At 49.9% G+C, this 17,419-nt stretch overlaps 2 protein-coding genes across 3 annotated transcripts; both read left to right on the top strand.

The window, feature by feature from the left end:
• The first annotated feature begins 1,234 nt into the window (after positions 1-1,234).
• Positions 1,235-4,903, top strand: TMED9 (transmembrane p24 trafficking protein 9). Its single transcript, XM_084795832.1, has 5 exons — positions 1,235-1,455; positions 1,612-1,712; positions 2,968-3,093; positions 3,737-3,883; positions 4,024-4,903. The coding sequence occupies exons 1-5, from the start codon at positions 1,272-1,274 to the stop codon at positions 4,171-4,173; spliced, it is 708 nt and encodes a 235-aa protein (XP_084651958.1). The 5' UTR covers positions 1,235-1,271; the 3' UTR covers positions 4,174-4,903.
• A 1,649-nt stretch (positions 4,904-6,552) lies between these two features.
• B4GALT7 (beta-1,4-galactosyltransferase 7) lies at positions 6,553-17,022 on the top strand. Of its 2 annotated transcripts, XM_084794855.1 has the most exons (6): positions 6,553-6,693; positions 11,062-11,421; positions 13,672-13,897; positions 14,773-14,856; positions 15,132-15,236; positions 15,646-17,022. In XM_084794855.1, the coding sequence occupies exons 1-6, from the start codon at positions 6,644-6,646 to the stop codon at positions 15,799-15,801; spliced, it is 981 nt and encodes a 326-aa protein (XP_084650981.1). In that variant the 5' UTR covers positions 6,553-6,643; the 3' UTR covers positions 15,802-17,022. The 2 variants fall into 2 exon arrangements, with proteins under 2 accessions (XP_084650981.1, XP_084650982.1); XM_084794856.1 differs by lacking the exon at positions 14,773-14,856.
• Positions 17,023-17,419: the final 397 nt, after the last annotated feature.

Genomic DNA, 17,419 nt, shown 5'->3' with positions numbered 1-17,419 from the left:
CCAGCTGTTTCTGAGGCTGGCATTTATTTATTTATTTATTTATTTATTTATTTGGTGTTTCGAGACAGGGTCTCTCTGTAGCCTTGGCTGTCCTGGACTCACTTTTTAGACCAGGCTGGCCTCGAACTCACAGTGATCCGCCCGCCTCTGCCTCCCAAGTGCTGGGATTAAAGGCGTGAGCCACCACGCCCGGCTTCTGAGGCTGGCTTTTAAAGGGAAAACCCACAAATAGGTGCATTTGTAACATTTTGGCTATCACCAGGTTGTGTTGTTGCATGCCTTTAATCCAAGCACTCGGGAGGCAGAGGCAAGTGGATTGCTGTGAGTTCGAGGCCAGCCTGATCTACAATGTGCGTCCAGGACAGCCAAGTCTACACAGAGAAACCCTGTCTCGAAAAAACAAAACAAAACAAAAATTAAAAACAAACAAACAAACAAAAACCCAACATTTTGGCTATCTAGACAAAGCCGTGCGTGCTCTCTTACCTTTAAGCTGATTGGATAGGTCTAATAGAGGACTTCAACAAGATGTTAGGGCAAGGAACATTAGGTCAGATGAAGGTTATGCGCTAAAATGGTAGAAATATTGCCTAAGAGAACTTGCTCTGTAGACCGGCTGGCCTCCAACTCACAAGAGATCCAGCTGCCTAAGCGAGTACTGGGATTACAGTTGTGCACCATAGCGCCAGGCTAAGGGATTCATTTTTTATAGAAGGACATAAATAAATTAACAAGATATGGACAGAAAAGGATAAGACCATGCAAATAGTAACCAAAAGAGAGCAGGCTGGCTGAAGATAAGGTTGCATGCTTATATCCCAGCACTAGGGATGCAGAGATAAGAAGATCACTACATATTTGAGTCCAGCGTGGTTTGTATAGTATGTTCCAAGTTAGGCTGGGCTACACAGCTTGCAAGATCCAGTCTCAAAACAAACAAAAGTAACGTGGGATGGGAAGAGGGAGAGTTGTATTACTACTGGGCGAAACATGTTCGAATCTTGCCTCTGCTTATATTCGTTCCGCAGGCTGACAACCATTATCAGTCATCTTGCTTTTTGGCAGAATCAAAGGAAACCTGTCCACTTTGGAGACCCCCAATTTGCGCCCTGTAGAAACCGCCCCAATCAGGTATTGCCGCGCGGAGGCGTGGAGTATCTTGGGACTTGTAGTCCGCACGGCGAAACTCGCAGTCCCGGCAGGCACTGCGGGTGGCCTCCGCTGGGCTACGTGGCTCGTCAGTCTGCGCCTGCGCAGGCAGGTGGGACAAGATGGCTGAGGAGCAAGGCGTGCGGACTGCGGGGACCCCACCCGGACTCTTGCTGGGAAGAGGCATGCGGGCCTTTCTGCTGCTGCTGTGGCTTGCAGCCCGCGGAGACGCGCTCTATTTCCACATTGGAGAGACTGAGAAGAAGTGCTTTATTGAGGAGATTCCGGACGAGACCATGGTCACCGGTGCGGGGGCGAAGGGGAGCGTTCGGGACAAGTCAGTGGTATTGGGGCAGAGGGGTGCGGACCCATCCAGGGTAGTTGGCCTGGCATTGTCCTGTCCGCCGCGAACCCGGCACCTGGTCCAGCTCTTTTCATCTTCCTTTTTCCGCCTGTCTCCAGGACATTACCGGACGCAGCTGTATGACAAACAACGGGAGGAGTACCAGCCAGCCACCCCTGGGCTAGGCATGTTCGTGGAGGTAAAAGACCCCGAGGACAAGGTGAGCTGGCCCTTCCCCGCGCCGATCCCTGCGTGAAGCAAGCTCCGGTACCTCTTTGTTAGTTTCCGTATCTGCTCGAACAAGCGACACAGTTGGTGTTGTCGGAAACCGCCGGAGTTTTTCACTAGAAACGTGGGCCACCTTTGCTGGACAGGTGTTCTCAACTTTTCAGTGCCTGCTGAATGATTTCCCCCCAGTCAGTTACCGGCCTTGAACCACACCTCTAGCCTGTGAAATGGAAGTTCACTTTTTCTAGTGATAAGTGTATTAATTGTAGTGATGACTATCAAAAAGCTGCTAATGCTCAAGCTGTTAATTAGGCCATAATTTCGTAAAACAGCACTTTACAAAAAGGAGTGCCTTTTAATTTATATATGTGTTTATTTATTGTTTTTTTGAGACGGGGTTTGTCTTGTGGTCCTGGCTGTCCTGGACTCCCTTTGTAGACCAGGATGTCCTCGAACTCACAGAGATCCGCCTGCCTCTGTCTCCCAAGTGCTGGTAAAGACGAGTGTCACCATGCTTGGCTCGACAGATAATGTTTTTAAAAGGAAAGCCAAAATAGTTTGTTGTCACTTAGCATCAAAATAGTTGTAGTATTAACTTAACCATCACCTGTCATGAAGGAGCCTGGAGAGATGGCTCAGCATCAATTAAGAGTGTTTGCTGTTCGGGTACAGAACCTGAGTACAGTTCCCGGCACCCTCATAATGCCACTCCTAGGCATGCACATGGAGCACATACATGCATGCAGGCAAAACACTCATGAAGAACTAAAAATAACTAACAGATTCAAAACAAAACAAAGCCGGGCGTGGTGGCGCACGCCTTTCATCCCAGTACTCGGGAGGCGGAGGCAGGCGGATCGCTGTGAGTTCGAGGCCAGCCTGGTCTACAAAGTGAGTCCAGGATGGCCAAGGCTACACAGAAAGACCCTGTCTCGAAAAAACGGAGAAAAAAAAAAAAAGAAAGAAAGAAAAAAAAAAGAAAAAAAACAAAACAAAACAGCACCAAGAGCAACAAAAATAACACTGAAAGACCTAGAATAAGCCCTTCCTGGGAGTGGTCAGGTACTAGCCTGATGTCAGACCCTTCAACTGCACCCCAAATAGTTCTCAGCAGTTATTTCACAAGTGCAGCTGAGTAGCTTTGGTCTTTTAGTGTTGTGCCGTGCCCAGGGCTCTTGTTGCCATCTTTTGTGGAGCTGAGAACCTTGATCTCAGCATCCCTGACTGAAGTGCCTCCCCGTCTGTAGGTCATCCTGGCTCGGCAGTACGGCTCTGAGGGCAGGTTCACGTTCACCTCCCACACCCCTGGGGAGCACCAGATCTGTCTTCACTCAAATTCCACCAAGTTCTCCCTCTTTGCTGGAGGCATGCTGGTAAGTAGATCATGTGAGACTAAAGGCTTCAGCCAGGATACCCTGGATAGGACTGGGGACTATTGGTACTGGGAGGGTGGGGCATACTGCATTTTGTGCCTTTTAAAGCCGTTGGATTTCCAGTGGACACACAGGGTATAGTGGCTGATCAATTTGTATAGCCATTCCTTAGGACCCTAGTAGTTTATTTTTTATATACTCTGTGCATATCTTGCCATATACTTTATCATCTCTAGATTACTTATAATCTCTAATGCAATGTCAGTGATATATATGACATATATACATGTATGTTTGTATATGTATATACATACATATACACATGTATCATACTGAATTGATTTAGAGAATGATCAAAAAAGTCGCCATACTCAGTACAAACATATCTTTGGAAGCCAGAATTGCAGAGAACGAACTGTCTAAGCATTGTTTCGGAGCATCAGTCCAAGCTTATTATTTTTGCTGTACGCCTGGAGCCCCATAGCAGTGCATGGGGTCTCAGTCTGTGAGTTGAATCAAAACAAAACAAAAGTCCCCCCCCCCAAAAAAAAACAAAAGAGGGTAGGGGGATCAGCCACCAGTTAGGCATTCTAAGGCAGCGGGACCGCCCGACGAGTGTCCTATCTCACATGTCCATCCCCAGAGAGTCCACCTTGACATCCAAGTGGGCGAACATGCGAACGATTACGCAGAGATTGCGGCCAAAGACAAGCTGAGTGAGCTGCAGCTGAGAGTCCGACAGCTGGTAGAGCAAGTGGAGCAGATCCAGAAGGAGCAGAACTACCAGCGGGTGAGCGCTCGGGAGGAGTGGGAAGCTGCTCAGCCTGGAGCATTATGGGAGCCCTGGGGCATCCTTGTAAGCTGGGAACCCAGCAGTTACAGCAGTCAGTCTTGGACTACTAAGACTTGCCATTTTCATTTCCCCAACAGTGGCGAGAGGAGCGTTTCAGACAAACTAGTGAGAGCACCAACCAGCGAGTGTTGTGGTGGTCCATCCTGCAGACTCTCATCCTTGTGGCCATTGGCGTCTGGCAGATGCGGCACCTCAAGAGCTTTTTCGAAGCCAAGAAGTTGGTGTAGCTGTCCCAAGCCTCACGGGCAGTTTTTTTCCAGGCTGTGGAAAATGGACCTGTAATCAATTCCTCTCTGGGAGGGGGACTGGTTTTCAGCCATAGATGTTTCTGGAGGGGAGAGGGACTGACTGCAAGCATGTCACCATTCCTCAGGCTCAGGCTGAGGAAAGTGTCTTGGCTGGCTAATGCTGGACAGGTGGTGGGACAAGCCTGCCCCACCTGCCCCTCTGGACCTTCTGCAGTAATCACTCAGGGGCTTGTGATGCCCTTGGTGTCTTAGAATCTCAGTGTTACTGATGAGGGATGCGAGGCTACTGTGTGGGGTGGGTTGTGGGAGGGAAAGGGGTGGGCCAGCGAGCTGATTTTCCTTCTGTCTTCCTTTGCTAACATGGAATTTTGAGCAGGTCAGGGTATATCAATGATGACTCCTTGCTATTCTAGAACCTTTGCTTTTTTTTTTTTTTTTTAAACCTTTGGCTTAGAACCAGCCTGCTAATCTAGGGTGTGTCTGTGTGTCAATTTAAGGATGTGGAGGGGTTGCAATGTAGGGAAGGGGCCCAGAGGTTGAGCTTAGTTTCTTACAGTTGTCCTTTCTGGGGCTTGAGCAACTGGTATCAAACCAAGCAGAGAGTTTGGTGCTGGTTAGAGAGAGCCTGCAGAGATCTAGTTACTGAGTTTATTTTCAATGAATTTGGGGTTGTTACATTGGTTTCCCAATTAAAAGAAGAAAGACCGACTTCTCCTGTGTGTGGTTACTCTCAGGGGAATGATACTACATGATCTTATGAGAGTGGAGCATCTTCCAGTGGGCACAGGGCCTCACATTCCAGGATCAGTCTCCGCCTGTGGACGTGCTCTCCATCCTTTCCATGTTTTCTTGTAGCAGGCAGATGGTGACGGGTTTGTCAAAACCATCTGATAAATTTTGGGTTGCTGGTATTTTTCTCCTAGGGGTGTATAAGGTTTTTCAAGGAATACCAAGAAATAAAGTGCCGTTCTTACCAAGCCCGCCTTTAAGATCTGGCACATCAGTCGACGTGTTGGCACCACCTTTAATCCCAGCATTTAGGAGGCAGAGGCAGGTGGATCTCTGAGTTCAAGGCCAGCCTGGTCTACAGAGCCAGTTTCAGGACAACCTGAAATCCTGTCTCGAAAAACAAAACAAAAACAAAAAAAGGTGTTGATGGACTTGATGAATTTCTGATATGGGATGTGGAGCACCAAGAGAGCCACAGGGCCGAGAAGGGTTGAGTTAAATGCGTAAGGGCTTAAGAGGGAAAAGAAAGAGTTAAGGACAATTAACTTCTCACCAGTAGTGAAGCTCTGCCTTGAAACAATGCTTGGCATCATAAACTGTGGGTGGGAAAAAAGGTTATGCAGACAAATCAATTATCTGCCTGTGCCCCAGTTCTCTCATCTTTACAATGGAATATAATACCTATTCATAAGGACTGAGTAAAAGAACAGTAGTGGAGCTGGAGAGATGGCTGCTCTTCCAGAAGACACAGGTACAATTTGCAGCAACCACATGACAGGTCACAACTCTTTAACTACAGTTTCAGCTGATGACACCCTCACACCAATGCACATAAGAGTACAGTAATAAAGAATTTAGAATAATGACAAGCACAAAGTAGGACCTAATAAGTGTTAGTATTTATTAGAATATTGAATTTTGTCTGGAAGAAGAGTAGACATCAAGTCTAGTAACTGCCTCGCTTTTCCTGGGTGGGAAGCTGCCAATGGGTGAGGGTAAGGGAGTGGTAAATCCACACAGACTGGGCAGATAGGGAGTTCAGTCTCCTATTTATTCCTTCAGTTCTCTTTATTGGGCGACAGCATTTATATAGTGCTGACTGTGTGCCAAATACTGTACCAATGGTTTACATTTCCTACAATGACCATACAGAATAAGAACTATTTATATTCACAAGTGGTGAAACGGTCACAGGAAAATTGACATAGTTGAATTATCAGAGCATTGTTTGAAGTACAATCAGTTCAGTTCCTAGGTACTATTTGGTGAGTCTACCCAACCCAGCCCTGGATCCTGAACTGGGTCTTGTGCTCCAAGAGTACTTGCTAAAGGCTGGACTGACAATGAGAATGCTGGGCTGTTTAGCCTTTCACCAGGGAAAAAGGAGGAAGAGACACCTTATCTTAGAGGTGCTCTTCTGGGGTACACATCTTGTCTGAGCTAGCCTCTTGCTTTTTTGCTGGCCTTTAATCTGAGTGAGGGGAGGGAGCTGCTTTTCTTTTGACATTCCCCGGGCACCTGTATGTAGTGAGAAGCTAGCACATTGCTCCTGGCAGCAACAGAACCTTATAGGCTGCGACTCCGGGGTGCAGCCGGCCAGGCCGGAGGGACGGACCCAGCGGACCGGGGGCGGGGCGAGGGCGGAGACGCCGCGTAGGCCGGGTCGGCCGGGCGCTGGGTCTGGGAGCTGGAGCCCCATGTCCGGCTGTGTCCACCCACGATGTTGCCCTCCCGGAGGAAAATGGCCCAGCTTCCCTGGGAGGATAGCAGGTGAGCGGCGGCGGCAGCCAGCAGGACGCGCAGCCTCTTTTCCTGGCCTCCCGCATAATCTAGGAACGCGTCTGCATTTCTGGTTGTCACCCTGAGTGTCTGTGTTTCCCTGAGGCGCGCGGGGGGGTGGGGGGGGGTGGTCACTGGTATTGTCTGCATGGCTCTCTTTTTCTACTAGGTTCCATTTTGCGTGTGTCTCTCTCGGTCTCTGCGTCTCGGTGTCTATGCCTTTCTCTCTCCGTTGAGTGTGTCTGTTTGTTCCTCCAGCTAGTCTAGCGATTCTCAACTTGTTGGTCGTGGTCCCTTGGGGTTGGATATCAGATATTTCTATTACTATTCATAACAGGAGCAAATTTACAGTTATGAAATGGCAACGAGATTTATGATGGAGAATCACCACCATATGAGAAACTATAAAAGAGGCGCAGCATTAGAAAGGCTGAGAACCACTGATCACTAGTCCCTTTCTCTCATGTGTCCTGTGATTTCCTCTCACTGATTGGTCTATGTTTTCGTGCGGGGCACAGATTCTGTTCATTTCTTACAGTGAGTCTCTCTATGTTGTGGCGCTGAGGGTCTTTATTTTTCTTCTGCCTGTCCCAGTCACATCCATCACATCCAGATCCTGCCCCTTTCCTTCATGCTTTCTCATACTTTGCGGCTGTCCCGGAAGAGCACACCAGACAGAGCTTCCTGTGTTCTCTGCCTGGTTGGCTAGCCGTTGCCTCTCTTATACCAGACACACCCATTAGTTCATTTCCTGTGCTGTAGTACTTGAGTGAGGCCTGCCTTGAGTGTTAGGTGTGAGTCTGGCTTGGGCCTGAGTTTAAGATACTTCTCACTGAAGCAGACCAGGGGAGGTGATTCCCCTGCTTAGATTTATGGGGACATTACACTGCAGACTTGAAATATGCTCCCATCCCCACTTTTCTTTCCCCAAACACACGTTAGTGGATATTTACTTAATGAGTGACCTATTTGTTAGGTGTCATAAGTACCTTGAATTTAGTGGACGCAATTTGTTTGTTTGTTTGTTTGTTTGTTTCTGGTTTGGTGTTAAAACGTGACAGTAATATAATAGAAGCCTGGTCATTGGTGGCCAGAAACCAACCACCTAATTTTTCTGACCTCAGTTTCCCATCTCTGAAATGAGGAATCAATATCTGCTTGGAAGGGCTCCTTGAGGATTACTGATGGTTATATATGGAGGAAATGGAGAAGTTCCATCTTCTGATCATTTTTCTATTATTGTGTGCTCAAAAAAAAAAAAGATTGATGACCATTCTGTGCTTTTGACACAGTGTCAAAGATCCATGCAACAAATATAGTGTAGTGTAGTAATTGGGTACTAGCTCTTGAAGGAATCTGCTTTGGTTTGAAGCATCTCTAATCAGCCTTAGGCAGTGATTATAAAAGGCAATCATCCCGTTTCTAAATTGCCCCTGAGAACCTGGTGTGGAATCAGCCCAGCCTGCAGTTGTAGGGACTGCCACCAGGTGGCACCAGCAGTATCTGTTCTCACTGCTACCATCACTTTTATTGCTAGAATTGGGACCCTTAGTGGTTTTGGCCTTTAGAGCAAAGAATGAGAGTGTCCTTGGGCACGTGACCCTAACAGAAAGGGTTTTTTGTTTTGTTTTGGTTTGGTTTTTGGTTTTTCGAGATAGGGTCTCTCTGTGTAGCTTTGGCTGTCCTGGACTCACTTTGTAGACCAGGCTGGCCTCGAACTCACAGCGATCTGCCTGCCTCTGCCTCCCAAGTGCTGGGATTAAAGGTGTGCGCCACCACGCCCGGCTTCAGAAAGGGTATGTTGAATTGAAGAAACAGCACAAGAAAGTGCATGGATCATCCAACCCATGCCTTCCTCCTCGATAATCATCATTGCTTATTCTCCCAAAGGAGGTCTGTTACTCATTGCTCATCGTCTAAGTCTCAGTCCCGCTCCCAGAAAGAGCCCAGAGTGCAAGAAAGAACCTATAAAAGTTCCAGGCCTGTCAGGCCACTTGCAGGTCTGGGTTCTACTGCTCCACAGTGGAAACCATCACCACAGGACAATGGGGGGTAAGTCAGAGACCCTGGGAGGGGAGTCCTACTGGGCAACCTCTCAGCTGCATGCGGGACCTGGGCCTGGCTTCATGGCTGCTGGCTTCCAGATGTGCAGTTGTGTCTTTAGAGAAAGGTAGGCATGGATGTGGCTCCAGTGAGCATGCTTCCCCTAACTCAATTGACAAGCTCTTCTGTCTGGCTGGGCCTGAGGCCATGGATAAGATGACATGTTCTGAAGTAGGATTGTTCAGCCCATCACACATGAGTGCTGTAAAGAGGGAAGTGCCAGGTACACTGGGAGCATCAAAGAGGGAGCATCACAGCGGGAGGATCACAGAAGGACCAGTGAGGAGCAGGACATGGATCTTAGATCTTTGGCCTTAAAAGGTTGGTAGAAAACTGCTACCCAGGCATGGTGGCACACCCCTTTGATCCCAACACTTGGGAGACAGAGGCTGGTGGATCTCTGTCAGTTTGAGGCCAGCCTGGTCTACAAAATGAGTCCAGGACAGCCAGGGAGGACTCTGTTACATGGAGAAACTCTGTCTCAAGAAACAAAAAGAAAGAAAGAAAGAAAGAAAGAAAGAAAGAAAGAAAACTGTTAAGCAGTTAAAATACAGGGATATCATGTAGGAGAAAAAGGCAGGGTGAGAGAGGGCTGGAGCAGGAAGAAATGTGTCAAGGGGAAAGGCCTTCTGTTATCAAGATGAGAGTGAATGGTTGTGAGAAACTGGAGATTTGACAAAATTCCAGACTGCTTTGTCAGAGGCTTCGGACTGTTAGACTAGGGGTTTTGGCTTCTGTCTTGCAAGCAGAGGCAGAACAGCCGTAAGATTTAAGTGAAGAGCAGACCAAGGGCCGGAAGAAAAGACAATCACTGGCGAACTAGGAGGCAGAGTCCACAGGACCTGTGACCAGTCCTTGACCCTTAGATGCTACAAAGTAGGTTCCTTTACTGGTCACTTGGGCATGGGCAGGAGAAGGGAAGAAGCCACCTTGATTCTCATATCGTTTCCTAGTGTCCTCAGAAACTTCCAGAGGCGGGCAAAGGTGAATTTCACTGTTTGTTTTTGGTTTCTTTGTCTGTTTTTGGGACAGTCTCTCTGTTTAACCCAGTTTGGCCTTGACCTCAAAAGCCACCATGGCCACCATGCAAGGATTTTCTTTTCTTTTTCTTTCTTTCTTTCTTTCTTTCTTTTTTTTTTTTGTTTTTGTTTTTGTTTTTCGAGATAGAGTCTCTCTGTTTAGCCTTGGCCATCCTGGACTCACTTTGTAGACCTCACTGGTGCCCTTCTGGGAACTCACAGCGATCCGCCTACCTCTGCCTCCCGAGTGCTGGGATTAAAGATGTGCGCCACCATGCCCAGCTTTTTTTTTTTTTCTTTTTTTTTTTCTTTTTCTCAAAACAGGGTTTCTCTGACCTAGCTGTCCTGGCCTCACTTTGTAGACCAGGCTAACCTCAAACTCACAGCTATCCACCAGCCTCTGCCTCCTGAGTGCTAGGATTAAAGGCATGTGCTACCATGCCTGGCTTCATGCAAGGTTTGGCAGCTGGATTTTGTTGTTTTGTTTCGTAATTGATAAGCTAAAGGGCAGAAGCTGAGATATTCACGGGTTGTCCGGTTTCTTACATCTTAGGCTATAGGTGCTGAGCGCAGCCCTGTCGTTCTTTGCAGCTTTCTTCATCTCTTGTCCTGAGGGCTAGCTATCCAGTGCCCTGCCCCTGTCCTCTAGACCTCACATTGGGCAGTTTTGAGCTTCCTAGACTAAATCTTGGCCGTTTTGTGTGGGGCTTAGGTCAGCACACACCCCTACTCTTGGACCTTTCTGGGCACACTAGCAGCGTGACAAAATAACATTTCTGCTGGAGTGAGTTTTCTGAGGAGTGAGTTTGGAATTTTGAATCAGTGGGTTGTATCTTTCTAAACTGGAAACCACCACCACCCCTGCATTGGCTCAGGATCTCAAGACACTGTCTTAGGGAGAAACAAATATTAAACAATGAGCCTTGCCCCTTTCCCTGAGCATTCTGACCAAAATTCCATCAGAATGTAAGAAATCACTGAAGGACTGGGGCAGCCCTGACAGCTGTGAGTGGTCTGGAGGCCCAGGGGGTTGCACAGGCTGGGCCTACAGAGGTGAGTGGACTGATCATATGTGGTAGTCGCATGAGCAAAAACATTACACATTGCTTCTGCATGAATTCCCAGGGATGTAAGGAAGGCCAGTCATTTGGGCCTAGATGTAAGGAGGCCAGAGAAGAGTCCTGAAAGGACCTCAGCTGGCCCTGTCCTCCTGACGTCATTCCCGCTCTTATCCCAGGGCCAGGTTGCTTCCTGGAGGCCTCCGCCGGAAATGCTCCATCTTCCGCCTCTTCATGGCCTTTCTCCTGTTGGTCTTCTTCTCTCTGCTCTGGCTGCAGCTCAGCTGCTCTGCAGATATGGCCCAGGTGACCAGAGGGCAAGGGCAAGAGACCTCGGGTCCTCCCCGGGCTTGCCCCCCAGAGCCGCCCCCTGAGCACTGGGAAGATGAGTCATGGGGGCCTCACCGCTTGGCGGTGCTGGTGCCCTTCCGGGAACGCTTTGAGGAGCTGCTGGTCTTTGTGCCCCACATGCACCGCTTCCTAAGCAGGAAGAAGATCCAGCACCACATCTATGTGCTCAACCAGGTGGATCATTTCAGGTGAGCGCCAGCTCCTTAGCCCGCGTGTCCCAGGGCCTCTCCTTCCCCTTGGCTCCCAGCGCTCGGTAGGCTTCGGTCTGTGCGGGGCTACTGGGAGGAGAGAGGCCCTCGTCACTGGGTGGAGTGGGAGGCTTTGGGGTGGGCCCTGATCTAATAGCTGGTTTAGAAAGATCACTGGCTGTGGAATGAGTGAATAATGACACTGAGAAGCAATGACGCAGATACCCGGAGGCGCTCTTGGCTTGGTCCTGCCATCGCCACTCACCTCCCAGCAGTGACTGGCCCAGCCCTGGCTAGGACCGCCTCTCCCTCTCTCTTACCCAAGGTCAGTGCTCTGGCCACTGGGCCCTCTCTGCATGGGATGCTCTTCCTCTTTTCCTCAGCAAGCACAGAGACCACCAAGATAACTCTCTTCCAAACAGGCAGGATGGGGAGGTGAGGTGACTCAGTAGGCAAAGGTGATGAACCCAATGGTGGCCTCGAGGTCTGACTCTCACAAGTTGTCCTTTGACCTCCACCACTCTGTAACTTACATACATTCTAAATTAATGTTTTAAAGGAGGGAAGCCAGCAATGGTGGCCACTGCCGTTAATCTCAGAGGCTGGTGGTTCTCTGAAGTTTAAGGCTAGCCTGGTGTACATATCAAATTCCAGGACAGCCAGGGCTGCATAGTGAGGTCCTGTCTCCAAAAATATAAATAAATAAATAAATAAATAAATAAATAAATAAATAAGAAGGAAAGAAAAGATCAACAATACTTTCTTGCCGGGCAGTCGTGGTGCGCGCACACACCTTTAATCCCAGCACTCAGGAGGCAGAGGCAGGCAGATCTCCTGAGTTAGAGGCCAGCCTGGTCTACAGGACTGCTGAGGTTATAGAGGAGAATTCCATTTCAAAAAACCGAAAAGAAGGTGGACATGGTGGTGTTAATCCCAGCACTCAGGAGGCAGAAGCAGGCGATTGCTGTGAGTTTGAGGCCAGCCTGGTCCACAAGGTGAGTCGAGGACAGCCAGCCAAAGCTACACAGAGAAATCCTGTCTCAAAAAAGCAAAAAAAAAAAAACCCCAAACAAAACAAAACAAAAAACCCAAAAGAGAGAAGGAAAAAAAGAAAAGGAAAGAAAGAAGAGAAAAAGAAAAGGAGAAAGATTTCTCTGTGATACCCTCCCCATTGCTATTAACCTACTTCTGTATTCCTTTCCTTTCCTTTTTTCAAGGTGTCGTGTCCCTCCCCGCCCCCCCCCTGGTTTTTGGTCTTCCCCATCAGTGGCTTCCGCTAAGCACATCCTTTTCCTTCTAATGCCCCTATTAACTTCTGGCTTTCCCCTGCCAATGGCCACCCCTGCCCTTCTCATTATCCCCCCCCCATCCCATCTCTCATCGCTCATCCTGTTTCCTAGAGCCCAGCAGTCCCCTCTCCCTGGGGAGTCCCGTTCCATCTCACCTCCTGGCATTAAGTCCCTGAGAACTCCCTAATCTGTTTTCTGATCCAGGCTTGAATATTCTGCCTTCCCTTGCTACTCTCTGAGGCAGCCGCAGCCTAACAGTATCTATTGTGGCTGAGTTCCTGACTGATGCCCCTCACACCTGCTTTCTTTCTTCTCTTCCCCATTTCAGGAAGTGGAGACTGCAGACTTCTAGTTAAGAAAGCCAAAAAGGCTTGAACTCATCTCACCTGCTCTTTGTCACAGCATCCAGCCTATCAGCAAAACACATCTGGAATCTGCCCACCTCTCACCGTTTCCTCTGCGGCCCCCCTGAGCCAGGCCACCACCACCTCTTGCCTGTCAGCTTCCATCTAGTGCCCTAGTCTCCTCTCAGTGTGCTGACCTCAGCAGTCACTCTGCTCTGTGTGGAGCCCTGTCTCCCAGCTTGCGCATGAGCATTCCCTCAGGCCTTCAAGTTCCCAGTTAGCTGTTTCCCTGCCATTCTGGCCCTCCTGACAGCCCTGATTAGAAGGGCTGCCCGCCTCCACTGCCTGTTTCCTCTTCAGTGCCCTGTTTGACTTGCTTCTTCCTATTGGAAGGTCCTTGAGAACAGGGATTTGTTTCCTGCTTCTATTTCTTCCAGCATAGTTTTGAACCGTTTCTGGCTTATAGTTGGTGTTCAGCAAGTGAGGGGACAACGCCCCCATAGTGAAATCAGTGTTGCGTGGTGACGGCGAAGTAGCTCTCATGCCCAGTGCGGGGTAGGTAGAGCTCGGCTGTGAACAAGCTCGTTCCTCTACCCAGCACCATTTCTCTTGTGTAGGTTCAACCGGGCAGCACTCATCAATGTGGGCTTCCTGGAGAGCAGCAATAGCACAGACTACATCGCCATGCACGACGTGGACCTACTCCCTCTCAACGAGGAGCTGGACTATGGCTTCCCCGAGGCTGGGCCCTTCCATGTGGCTTCCCCAGAACTCCACCCTCTCTACCACTACAAGACCTATGTGGGCGGCATCCTGCTGCTCTCAAAGCAGCACTACCAGCTGGTGAGCCCCAGCCCTCCTTACGCTACTCATTGGCTGGGGATCTTCTCCACCGCGGGTCTAGGCAGTCAGGAGGGTGGAGGAGCCTGACAAGGGACTCAGTGGCAGCCAGAGACATGTGAGGGAGCCAGGAGTGAGCACATTAGCCAGGAGAGCCCCGGTGCCAGCTGGCCCCAGGGAGCTGGAGACGTGCCAGCCTGCAGAAGCTCTCCTTTTCATCAATGGCACCAGGCTTTCCTTTCTTCTTCCATGCTTGCTTCTCTCCATCCCTCGTAGGTGAGAAGGCTGTTTACAGCCTGTAAAACATGGCCCGGTTGGCAGGAGGGGGAGCCCCCTTCCCCTTCCCAGAAGTCTAGACAGGCGTCTCAAACTAAAGCGCACTGGCTCTTGCTGGGAAACCAGGGCACAGGCTGATGAGACCAGAGTGGCTTTTGTCTGTCCTCCATGGCTGAAGCCTGTTTTGTAAATGAAGCCCCTGAGCAGATGCCGATCAGGACTGTCAAAGAGCCAGTTGTCCCTCAAACAAGGAAGGGACCTGGGCAGAGCCACCTCAGGAGAAATGTCATGGGAGGAAGGCAAAAGGCAGTAGCAGTTGGCGTTTTTGCCCTCTGAAGAGAGCTAACACTTGAGACTCCAACCACATACAAGTTAGAAGTGGTAGGGACTAAGATGTGCTGAGCCTTTCCTTCTGCCCCACATCCCCATTGCAGAAGTGAAGGGATCGGCCAGCACCCTGTATCACTCAAGCCAGTCAGGGCAGGAAGAGGAAAGGGGAGCCTGGCCGGCTGGCCTCAGGCTTGGTTCTCCTGAGCTATAGGAGACAAGTCCACCCCTGGGAGGAGGGGGCATGTGACAGACACTGCCTGTCTTTGTGTCAGTGCAACGGGATGTCCAACCGGTTCTGGGGCTGGGGCCGAGAGGATGATGAGTTCTACCGGCGCATCAAAGGAGCTGGCCTCCAGGTAAGGCTCCTTTCGCGGCTCTGCCTGGTCCTGAGGCTCCCTTTACTTGCTGCATCAAAATTCTTGGGGTTTGCAGTTGGTCCTCGTGGTTCTGATCCTGCCTTCACCCTGACTTGCAGGGCTCATGTAGCCAGGCCTGTGCTAGAGTCTCCTCTCCTATAGGATGGCTCCTAAAAGCCTCTGCCTGTGGCAGCCAGGGGGATCCCAGAGGGTAGTGGTAAGGGCCAAGACTACACGCAAGGCAGCCTGACCCCTGCGTCCTTTGTTCTCCTCAGCTTTTCCGTCCCTCAGGAATCACAACTGGCTACCAGACATTTCGTCACTTGCATGACCCAGCCTGGCGGAAGAGGGACCAGAAACGCATTGCATCTCAAAAACAGGTGCTGGCTAAGTCTCCTCAGTCGTGAGGGATAGGCAGGAGCCAATAGGCTGGATTTCACCCCAAGTTCCTCTTTGGCCCAGATGGTGCTGTCCTCCTGTGCTGGGTCCGGGTCACTCATCGGGCATTCTCCATGTGCAGCTTACTCTGTTGGGTGCCTGCTGTGTGCATCTGAGCACCGTGCACCAGCCCAGACCTCAGAGACCTTACAGGTTGGGTGGGAAGGCTTGGCTGGGGTGCCAGAACTCCTTTCTTGTAGGTGTAGTCATCTTACAGAGAAGTCTGTGTCTTCCTTAGTGTGTTGCAGGCTTGGGCACCATGTCAGCTTTGGGCTCCTCTCTTTCAATGGAGGTGTGTGAACAGCTGGCATCATGAGGTGTGAGTTCATGCTGTCCTTCTCTTCTTTCCAGGAACAATTTAAGGTGGACCGGGAGGGAGGTCTGAACACTGTGAAGTACCGGGTGGATTCCCGCACGGCGCTGGCTGTAGGAGGGGCCCCCTGCACTGTTCTCAATATCATGCTGGACTGTGACAAGACAGCCACCCCATGGTGCATATTTGGCTGAGTGCTAGACTGTAAGGAAGCCTGTGCTTCCAGACCTCAATGCTGCTCAGGCTCAGGAACCCTCAGGCCTTAGGCCCAGCTCAGAGGATGCAGACTGGCCTGAAGGAATCGACAGCCGGTCTGTGTCTTCAGCATCCTGGCCCCCAGAACCAGGCTCAAGACCCGACACAGGCAGTTAGTTCCTGGGATGCTGCTGGAAAAATTTGTCAGAGAGAGGCTGGAGGTGTGGCTCCTGACTGACCTGCTCCACCCTGCCTTCCTGCCCACCCGTGCTGAGGCCTGAGACAATGGAAAGATGGGCTAGGACACCTCAGCAGCCTGCCCGCTCAGGAAGATCAGCCTCACAAAGATGTAGTCAGAAGTCACATGGCCAGTATGATGGCAGTTGCTGCTAGGAAGCTTAGAACATCAGAAGGCAGGCCATGAGCTCCATGCAAAGGAGCGGCTGACACTAGGTGTAGCTGGTTGTCACCACGGAAGAACAGGAGCCTTGTGTCACCAGATCTCACTTTTCAAAAGAAACTAGAATGCTGGATTATAAGCAGAATTTCCCGATTTTTAAATGGTAGCAACTAACGAAAAACTTTAAAAAGCTATGGCAGGCCAAACAAAACGTTTCGTGGACCACTGAGAGGGGATGCTGCAAAAGGTGATGCTGTCACTTGTACACTGGCAAGGAACTGGATCTGGGCTGGGGCACGTTGGCAGGTGTAGATGGAAAGAAGAGCCAAAGGCACCAGCTCCTGCACTCCCCTGACCTCATGGGCAGCCCCCTCGGCTTCTGGATCTGTCTGGTTGGGCTCTGTCTCTGGCATGGTGCCCATCCTGCTTTACAAGGGAAGAAGCAGAAGGAAAGAACTGAAGAAGCAGAAGCACAGGACCTGACTGGTGTGTAGTGAGAATTCAGGAGACAAGGCTTCCCTGAGGAACAGAGCTCTGGCTGTCCTGGACTCGCTTTGTAGACCAGGCTGGCTTCAAACTCACTGAGATCCTCCTGTCTCTGCCTCTTGAGTGCCTGGCAAGTTTTGGTTTCTTTAAAAAGACACTGAGATGTAAGAAGATGTTTTCACTTTAACCCCAGGTGTGGGGATGTGAGGATGCTTCACAGCAGCTGACTGGGAACAAAGGTGTGGTTTGCCAGCTGCAGATGGTTTCTGGGATTTTGTGACATTCGGGATTCTGGGAATTTTTCAGAAGGTATATAAATGCTAGAGCCCCAATAGGTGGGGTTGGTGGTTGTTGGTCATTCAGAGGGGGTTGGTTGCAACTTGTTAGTAGTTGTGCTCTAAGAAAGAAACTAGACTCAAGAATCTCTACTCTCTCCCCCGCTATTCTTTCTCCCTTATCTAGTGATAGGGGGTGAAACAGGTTAGGGGGGGCTTCCAGCTGGAATGCAGGGTGGGTGCTGAGGAAGAGCATGGGGTTGGGGTCAGCGGAAGCCTGCTGCTAATCCCACAGCAGAGAGTGAGACACTACCACAATTTTTGGAGCCAAATTTGAAGCGAGCTTTATTAAATACTGGCCAGGTCCATTCCTGGGATTCCCAGAGAATAGCTGCAAATCACATTAGGCCGAGGCCCATAAGAAAATGATAAGAAGATACCAGATATTAGATTATA

This window comes from Acomys minous (assembly GCF_964271855.1).
Source record: "Acomys minous genome assembly, chromosome: 9".
Classification (NCBI taxonomy): domain Eukaryota; kingdom Metazoa; phylum Chordata; class Mammalia; order Rodentia; family Muridae; genus Acomys; species Acomys minous.
The sequence above is the reverse complement of the archived record's forward strand: the minus strand, read 5'-3'. Positions and strand labels throughout refer to the sequence as shown.